The sequence below is a fragment of the Astyanax mexicanus genome, chromosome 17 (assembly GCF_023375975.1).
Source record: "Astyanax mexicanus isolate ESR-SI-001 chromosome 17, AstMex3_surface, whole genome shotgun sequence".
In the NCBI taxonomy this organism is placed as follows: domain Eukaryota; kingdom Metazoa; phylum Chordata; class Actinopteri; order Characiformes; family Acestrorhamphidae; genus Astyanax; species Astyanax mexicanus.
The window spans coordinates 7,065,783-7,075,880 of record NC_064424.1 but is presented as its reverse complement, the minus strand read 5'-3'; the positions used below and the strand labels follow the sequence as shown (position 1 = coordinate 7,075,880).

The 10,098-nt window shown below is 36.7% G+C and overlaps 1 protein-coding gene across 1 annotated transcript; it reads left to right on the top strand.

Annotated features, from left to right (window-relative positions):
• The first annotated feature begins 266 nt into the window (after nt 1–266).
• guca1d (guanylate cyclase activator 1d) lies at nt 267–9,791 on the top strand. Its single transcript, XM_015605985.3, has 4 exons — nt 267–647; nt 2,902–3,051; nt 3,748–3,835; nt 7,025–9,791. The coding sequence occupies exons 1-4, from the start codon at nt 453–455 to the stop codon at nt 7,171–7,173; spliced, it is 582 nt and encodes a 193-aa protein (XP_015461471.2). The 5' UTR covers nt 267–452; the 3' UTR covers nt 7,174–9,791.
• Nucleotides 9,792–10,098: the final 307 nt, after the last annotated feature.

Sequence of the window (10,098 nt, the reverse complement as noted above, 5' to 3'; positions counted from 1 at the left end):
ACATCATGCAACTGACCTCTCCTGTGCTTTAGCCCATCCTGACAGAACATGCCAGTCCTCAGCAGGCAGGTGAGCTCAGGCCGCACATTGCATAAGCATTCCCTCGTTCATGCCAGGGCCTCTTTTTTAACTGCGGGCTCTGAATATCCTCTCGTTCAGTGCAGGAAGGCAGTCATTATCTCATTAGAGGCAGGTATTTAAAGTAACTACCTCTTTTTGTAGTCTACGAGCGTAAGAGGTTTAAACAGTCAGAAGCTTGATCTCGAGCCTTCTGAGGACGTTAGTCTGCAGGCGACACCATCCAGGAGCAGCTCATCAGAAGGGCTCCTGTCCTCTGTGAGCATCAGGAAGCACCTCCAAGGAATTATAACTGTACCAGACCATCCACCTGGAGTGGAAGCATAACAGCAGGTGAGGAAGGAGCGATTTCCTCACTGAAGCACCGAGCAGCCATGGGGAACAAGCACACCAACCTGGACGAGATCCTTGCCGAGGACATGCACCACTGGTACAACAAGTTCATGAAGGAGTCTCCATCGGGCCTAATCACGCTCTTTGAGCTTAAGGCCATTCTCGGACTACAGGGGATGAATGAGGACGCCAGCAGCTATGTGGACCAGGTCTTTTTCACATTCGACATGGATGGGGTAAGGATGCAGAGTGTCTGAAATAGTCTAAAATATATAAAAAATATCCTATGAGAGATTTAAGAGTCTTAAAGGTTTCAGTGCATTAAAAGCCAAATAATATGTTTTCTTGAATTGTTTAATCCTTTAAACCATAGAAAAAATATTAAGATATTAATCCTAATACACAAATTATTGTGCACTAATCTAAACTACACAAGAAAGTTTTTGTTGTGGTGTCAAGTCAAATCCAGTAGTTTTATTGTCAATATTGCAATACTCTCCTTTTCAAAGTAGATAAAATAATAAATAATAAAAGAACAAGAGACACTACATGTACAATACAACACAACAAGGTTGCATATATAGACATACATAAGACAAGAGACACAAGACAATAGTGCAATAGTGATGGGGGGAATTAAAGAGGCGATGACAGTACCAGCATGAATAGAACTATCATATAAGTCCCACAGGGCTCCATTATAGGGCCTATGAAATTGTGGTAAATTGTGACATTGGCACATTACAAGTAAGAACTCTCACTAATATCTACTGTAAAAACAAACAAAAAAAAAGGTTTAAAGGGTTCAAATGATTGGTTAAATAGAGACATATTGGTTACATCCTGAGAAGCAACTAGGCTTGGTGATGAACATATACACTTTAAATATATAAACTGAGTTATTTTAAGAGTATTAGTTTTTGCAGTTTTAGCAAAAAAAAAATTGGCCAAAATGGTTTAAGGTGATAATTTATGGGATAATATATCCATATATTTTTTAAACTTAGACATGCTGCCCATATATTGTTAAATGACCTAGCAGCATATATTTTCCAATACAGTTCAAAATACAAACTTATTACTATAGAAGATAAGCAGCAACTGGGGATGTATGATGACACCAGAACCATAATGGTATCAGCAGATATTTACAGGTAAAATCAGCATAGGACAGATTTGATCATTTTAAAATTATGTATTTAAAGAATGTAAAAGTTGAAAAGTAGAAGCAATTTTGGGTAATGCTGAACTAATGCACTAAACTATTTGAATTTTAGACATTTAAGAAATTTTAAGCTTTTTTTGACATTTTCAGACATTTGTAAGCATCTACAAATATTAATTAATATCAGATTTTCTACACTGCTAATTCAGATGGATCATTTTAAGAAATTTTGATAAGATGATGAGGTCTACAATACATTCAGGCTGCCTTAAGTTTAGTCTTTAGGTCATTACTAATTAAGTTAAGTAGTTATGCTTAATGAATTATTAATTAAGTTACTAATTCTGTGATTAACTCATGCATATAATTTGTAACACAAATATCTGGTACCCGATAACAGTTTTTTTTTTACTTTTTAACATAATCTGAATCTGACAGTTGTTCTGGTGTCTGGGATAATGATGAATGGACCAATAGAAATGCTCCAAAATACCTTAGAATAAAACTTTTTTTATATATATTGACTTACATTAAAGTCTTGTATAGTTGCCAGCATGAATATAGCTGCGTAAAAATCTTATAGTAATCTAGAAAGCAGATTTATGCCTAAAAAAATGGTGAATTAGTTGACTTAACAGCCTATTTATAAATGCTTGTGATTATAAGCACTATTTTTAAAATAATACTCCAATGCATAAGTGCTAATGATTTTACCAATATAATGTTATGACTAATTAGAAAATAGAAATAATAGAAGAAATTTAATTAGAAGCAGCAAAATTTGTATTTTTTTAGCCAAGCAACTGTTATAGTAAACTGCATTTACTATAATTAAAACATTGGCCTTGAAAACTGTATACTGTAACAGTATATGTGACTTAAATGTTTGAGGTCTGGGTGATAAATTAGCGGTAGGTCTGTATGATACTAATGCATTAAAATGATTTACATTTTTTGCAACTAAATTTAAGATTCTGCTTTACATACAAAATATAAAGTACTAAACAGTGATATATAACAGTAACAGCACTTTATTTTCTCATTTTAAAATGAATTAAGGTAAAAAATGATCAAGATCAAGACTGTTTTATGATTATATATATCATATTATATAAACACTCAGAAGTGTTTGTTACACAGCTGAATTCAGCTGCTAAGGAAAACAGCACCGCACAAGAATTTGTATATCTTTGTATCTCACCAGGCAAATCACAATCATGCACTCAATTAAAATACATATTACTTGCACTAGCAAGACTAATATTCATAATAATTGATATATATGTTTATTTATTAATATTTTTTTATATTTTGCCTCTGTTTAGGATGGATACATTGATTTTGTGGAATACATCGCTGCCATCAGCCTGATGCTAAAGGGGGAAATCAACCAAAAATTAAAATGGTACTTCAAGCTCTTTGACCAGGACGGCAACGGAAAAATCGACAAAGAGGAACTGGAGACAATATTCACGGTACTACTGCTGAATTACTTTCTTTATTAATATAAATAATATAAAGTAATATGTGTAAATGACAGTGACTTACTGATTTTCATTAATCAATAGCATTATCCTGGGTCAGAATCATGGATTGCTTCATTAAATCATATACATTTAAATGTTTCACATCATATAAACCAGTGTTCTTCAGTCCTGCTCCTGGTGCCACCTGCACAGCACATCTTAGAGGATCACCTGCTTTAATTGCCACACCCACTGCAACTCTGAAAGAGCTGGTTAATGATCTGATTGGTTGAATCAGGTGTGTTAGGTGAAGGAAAATCTATACATATTTAATGGACTGAAGAACACTGATATATAAACGGTTTCATTAGGTCCTTTGTATCACAGTAAGACTTATAGGGTAGAAAGAGCTGGAGGCTGGAAACTGGACAATGCCACCTAATCTGTGGATGAGCTAATCTAATCTCATTGAAGTGTCTTCACTCTCCTCCTGCTTTACACTGACCTCAAACAACCTCAGAGGTTCTCCACATTTAGAAATCAAGTAGCACGGCCAGTGTCCGCTATTTAAAAGCTTCTCAGATGTACCAGGCCTGATTCCAAACCTTACCTAAGAAAAGATCACCCCGTTTCTTCAGAGTGCCCAGCACACAGGAACAGAGAAGCAACAGTTTGAAACCTGCCTTGTTTTGTGTTTTACAACAGGCCATACAGGACATCACACGGAACTATGAAATCGTGCCAGAGGAAATAGTCACGCTCATATATGAAAAAATTGATGTCAATGGAGAAGGTGAGAACACATAAACAGACCTACCACACTGCAAAAACCTAAAAACTCAAACACACCTTATTCCCTACATTGTAAATTAATACTGAAGTCATCCAGACTATGAAGGAACTGAAGGAACACATAAGGAATTGTGTAGTAACTTAAAAAAAAGTGTTAAACAAACCTAAATACTCACAAAAATATAAAGCATTTAGGTCAGGGGTGTCCAAACTTTTTTTGTTGGGGGCCAGAAGGAGAAATATATTTGAAGTCACGGGCCACAGACTCTCTAATAAAACAAATAATGAAATATACCACTTTCAATAATACTTTTTTTCCTGATTATTTCATTTACACACCATTTTACTTGACTTACTATCTTTATTTTTGACAGTGTTGTGTAAACTAAGATTTTTCATTTTCATGATGTCTCTTAATATTAAACTCCTTAATTACGGCAACTTTTAGACTCTTTGGCCTGTTTTTTTCCGCTAGAAATGCGCACCCTCTCCGCTTTTAGACTCTTTGGCCCGTTTTTCTGCACTAGAAATGCGCACTCTCTCCGCTTTTAGACTCTTTGGCCCGTTTTTTTGCGCTAGAAATGCGCACTCTCTCCGCTTTTAGACTCTTTTGCCCCGTTTTTCTGTGCTAGAAATGCGCACCCTCTCCGACTCTTTGGCCCGTTTCTGACACCTAGCGTTCAAACTTTGAATCTCACATTATAAAAAACCTGCTTAACAGCGGGTCAACTTTCATTCTATTTCTAAAATACCTCGCGGGCCGTAGTTTGGACACCCCTGATTTAGGTGCTCTTATCTGGGGAGCTGTTAACTTGCGGTTTCTGAGGCTGGTAACTCTGATTACCTTAAGTCTTAAGTCTTCCTTTCCTGGGTGTTCCTGATGAGAGCCAGTTTCATCATAAAGTTTTTGATAGTCTTTGCGACTGCACTTGAGGATTTTTATATTATTTTGTTATGAACAATACATCAAAAACATAATGAAAAAAAATAGCAGTAATAATTATAATAACAGACGAGGAAAGTACAAAAAAGCCAACAGGGCTTGTACAAGGCACTTTCCATTGTATTTAAATTAATTACATTTTAGGTTAATATACAAAATATGAAGTAAAGGAAGTAGAGAAGTAAAGAAGAAGAGGAAGTAAAATAAAAAAGGGGAGTGAATAAAAATACGGAGTGTCTATTTGCACCCGGGTGCAAATAGCACGTGCCACACAGCAAGGCTATTTTCACCCCTTAATTAAAAAAAAAGAAAGAGAACTCATCTGCGCATGTCTACCAATGAATGCGAGGGAGCGAAAAGGCGCAAATTCACAGATGGGGAAACGGAGACCATAGGAAATGGTAAGCAGAATTTGGTTATTATTTATGTATAAAAGGCCCATCACTCAATTTAACTGTACATTTTAAGATAAATATTTAAGACAGAGTGTGAGAATTATTATCTATCGAACACTGTTGACTGAAAACGAATAAGCTAAGCTAGTGTTTTGGTGGATCTCAGTTTAAGTTATTTGATTGAATTAAAGTTTGAGGCAGTTAGGTAACTTGTATCTAACCTTATCTTAGTTATTAAGTAAAAAGTTTTGTATTTTGTTGCTTATTCTGATTAATTTAGCTAGCTAGCTAGCTTATTGCTGGCTAGTACAGAGCCCGGGAGGGGCCGTGGGTAAAAAAAAAAAATTAAATCGAGCGAACGATGTAGCAGTTCATGCCAACAATTTCTCTAATTCGTGCGAACGATTTCTTTTATTCCAGCGAACGATTAAGCCAACTCTTATTTCTAGTTCATGCATGCACAGGCAGGATAAACACAGTCTCCGGCGATGTTCATGCCTTCTGCGGTGGCGTTTTAGGGCAACTCTTAATTAGAGAATAAAGTCTAATATAACGAGATTAAAGTCGTAATATTACGAGATTAAAGCCGCAGTATTTTGATTTTAATTGTAACTGCTTGGCCTGCAGCGCAGGGCACGGAGGGAAAAGAGCACATACCGTCAGTTAGAAACGTAGAAAAATGACGGTGATCTCAGGATCTCATAACAGATCATGCATGATCACCGTCAGTTATCTACGTTTCTAACCTGCTGATTATTAATGTTCTAGTGTTACAGCTTTCGGCTCTGCGCTGCGAGATTCCTCTGTGCGGGGAGAGCACGCGGCGCGACACGGAGGCTTTCCACCGCATTTTAGTTTTTGCTACCAAACGAACATAAATACAGTAAATTCCAGTCATGAATAAAGGAAATAAACCTTTTACTGAAACAAGACGACTGTCTCGGTGTGTTATAAATCACGTGTTATGATCAATGTGGAATTGTGTTTATTAATTCCTTATGTTCAACAATAATATAACGTAAATAAGTATATTTTACTTAGTACAGTATATTCAATTGTACACTGTAATAATGATACTGCTATGTACACCCGGGTGCAAATAGCACACACTGCTATGTACACCCGGGTGCAAATAGCACACACTGCTGCATACACCCGGGTGCAAATAGCACACACTGCTATGTACACCCGGGTGCAAATAGCACACACTGCTGCATACACCCGGGTGCAAATAGCATGTGCCATAAAAATAATGACAGTAACAAAAACACTAGCATCAATAGGTAGTCACAGATAGGTGAAGGATAATTAAATTAATAAGGATACTTTCATAGTTCTTAAAATTCTGACATAATATGGATTAAAACAATACTCAGCTCTAACTCTTTACAACACAACTGATGCTCTCAAACACATTAAGAGGCAAGAAATTCAAGTTATTAACTCTTAACGAGTTCAGCACAGCTGTTAACTGAAAGCCTGAATTCCAGGTGACTCTACCTCATAAAACTGACGTGAAAAGCTGTCTTTATCTAAGAGAGAGGTGCGACTTTGAAGAATCTAAACTATAAAACATATTCTGTTTTTTTCAACACTTTTTATTCACTAAATAATTCCATATGTTTGATTCATAAGCTGGATGACTTTAATGTTCATTTTTAAACAATCTACAATGCAGAACATTTAAAAATAATAATAAAACACATGTTTATGTTAAACTACAGGGTCCTCTAGACAAGAATTAGCCCAGTGCAGCAAAACCACAAGCTCAGCTTCCACATGACCTTAAGCCTATATACTGTAAGTGTCTGCTGACCTAAACCCACCTTTGCATCCCCGTTTTAACTCTCAGGTGAGCTGACTCTTGAAGAGTTCATTGAAGGAGCTAAAGGACACCCTGATATCATGGAAATGCTGAAGAAAATGATGGACCTCACTCCAGTCCTAGTGATCATTGTGGAAGGGTGGCAGCAAGCAAACAACAAAAAGGAATCATCATAAAAAAAATCTACAAAAACAAAATCATGGACCCTATGATATATTTTTTTTACTTGAAAACTTAAACAGAAGAGGGAAAGAAAGTGGAAGAGTGGGACTGCTTCAGACAGAAGGTCCTGGGTGCATGCAGCTCGATCTGTGAGGGAGCCATGTTGCCACGTTAGGCTGGTTTGTGAACGAGGGAGACGCCAAACCACCCTGAGCTGATCCTCTAATTCTTTAAGGGGTTCAAGAACTCAGAGACTGCTGGCAGGAGACTCGCGAGAGGACGAATTACACGGAAGAGAGCGCACTGCTTTTTAAGGAAAGGCTCAGATGTGAGTACGCCAAGAACCAAGACGCGGTGGTTACGCGACTGTCGTGTCGGTAATCGCCTTCTCACAGAATTTGCACTGAATGGAGTTGCTTGCCGGGTGGTGGGCAGAAATAATGATAAGAAGAAAGAATGTATACTGGTTTACACAGAGGAGGGGAAGACAGAACATTGCCTATGGCGTCCAAGGAAAAATGCCATTAAACAGTTCCTACTATACTGAAGTACAAACAAGCTGGGTTCCAAAGTGTTCCAAAGTGTAGGCTGCAGTTGAGGTAGGGAGGGTCATTGGATCCAGTACCCACACAGTTACTTAAACAAGCACAGCAAAAGGTGGGTAAACCATTACTTGAAATAGTCAATTCATCCCTTAGCATGGGCAACATACCCAATTCTCTTAAACTAGTGGTCATTAATCCCATTATTAAAAAGCCAAATCTGGAACTCCACAAGCTTGCTAATCATAGACCCATTTCTAATTTCTTTCCTTTGTAGCCAAAAGTCTAGAAAAATAGTGTTTAAGCAGCTGTGCCTGTATCTACAAAGCAATAGTATTCATGAGGTTTTTCAATCTGGATTTAGACAAAACCAAAGCACTGAAACAGCTTTACTTAGAGTACCTAATGATTTGCTTTCAGCTCTTAATAGGGGCAGCACCGCCATCCTTGTACTGCTAGATCTTAGATGCCGCCTTCGACACCATAGATCACAGAGATTCTGCTTGATAGGTAAGAAAATCTGGTACCACTTAAAAATAAGCCTACCCTCATTAAGGGTTTATACATGGTTATAAATGAGTTTATTAATTATTATTGATTAGGTTGTAAATGCTTTAAAAACCATTGATAAGCAGTAACAACACACCGATTGAAAAGGCAACAGTGATTTATTGTTTGCTTAGTCATATAAATCAACGTAGTCATTTAATTTAAGTATTTAGAAAGATCTGAAGTTTGACAGAATAACTAAGTGTGGAAACACAACTGACACTTTTCAGCTCACTGTTGCCATTTATATTAATGTGTTGTTTTATATATATATATATATAGATATATAGATTTTTTTTTTCTTAAACTGCTTATTAGTGGGTTTTAAAGTATTTGCAACCTAATTTATAACCATTAATAAACCAATAAAACCATACATTTGTGACTATTCATAAAGCCTTTATAAAGGTAGTCTTATTTTAAAGTGTTACCGAAAATGAAAGGATCTGCCCTCACCTGGTTCAGATCGTATCTGAGAGATCGATTCCAGTGTGTTTATTTAAAACCATAGCAATGAAACACTGAGCTCCTGAGAGAGACCCATTCTTTCATTAATGTTTGTAGAAGCAGGCTGCATGCCTAGGTGCTTGGTTTTATACACCTGTGGACGTGAAAGTGATTAAAACCTGAGTTTAATGATTTGGATGAGTGAGCAAATAATTTTGCCATTATAGTGTACACGTGTTTTCATTTTCTTTACAAATATTATACATAGATAAATATTATACTATTTTCTTTAACTAATACTATTTTCATGGGCAATGAATTGTTGGTAAATTAGTGCAGCAAACAATGAATCAGGTGCGTCCTTGAAATCCCACAGAACATATACGACAAATCCTCCGGTTTAGGACGGCCTTCTATGAGATATGAGCCGAGAAATACAGCCCATCTAGAGTGAAGCCTATACTTTGGAACACAGCTATTGTATTACAAAAAAAGTCTCTTAATTTTAGGAAAACAAAACTATGAAGCAAATGGGATCACAAACCTACAGAAAAGCATAACTGTACAAAAGAGCCCTTTTTTTGCCTTTTTTTTCTCTATTTATTAAGCCATGCAACGGTACATATATGGGTTTTACTCACTTCAGGAACAAACATAAAACTTTTCTGACCGAATATTTTCAGCATGGGCCACAGTACACTGATATGCTGAAAGTCATGGGATAGCAGTATAAATTCAATTAACTTGCATATGAGTAGGATGTTCCATTTCTGAAGTTGTGCGACTATTTATTATCCCTTGATTGTAATTATCAGAAGATTGTATATTAGCAGAATCTGGAGTTTTAAAGGGGGCCGAGGACCCAACAAACCCAGCTCCACCGTCGCCCATTAAAAAACAATTATGGACTCTAAATAAAACAGGAGTTTCAAGGAGAGGTGAGTTGGTCATATCAGAAAAAAATGAATAAATTTGATTCAAATCAGACACAGAATCTATTATATACCTAAATTTTAAAATCTTTTCAGCAAATAATAAGATAAAACTGTTGGACATATTTTATTTATTTTTAACAAACATTCCTCCTACATTAGTTCAAACCAGACTGTAAAAAAAGATGGACGTCGTGTCTCCGTTCCCATTCATTCAATGAAAATGAAGCCAAAATCTTCCGCCATGTTGGTGATCCTGATACACGAGTCTGCGCAGTAGAGCCCAGAGGAGGGAGAAAGACTGTGGAGAGACAGCCTATCCATTTAAATAACCCCGCCCCTGAGGGCGGCCTCGAGGTCACAGGCTGCAGAGCGGAGCGGAGCTGACGGTCTGTTATTGGTCCCGCCCATAACCAGCCCTTTAACAATAACCTCACCTTTTTTGAATAGAGCTGAATAACTTTTTTAA

Coding starts and splice junctions, on each gene's coding strand:
- guca1d (XM_015605985.3), top strand. CDS start 453: ATGGGGAACAAGCACACCAACCTGGACGAGATCCTTGCCGAGGACATG. Junction 648..2,901: donor TCACATTCGACATGGATGGG/GTAAGGATGCAG, acceptor GCCTCTGTTTAG/GATGGATACATTGATTTTGT. Junction 3,052..3,747: donor AACTGGAGACAATATTCACG/GTACTACTGCTG, acceptor GTTTTACAACAG/GCCATACAGGACATCACACG.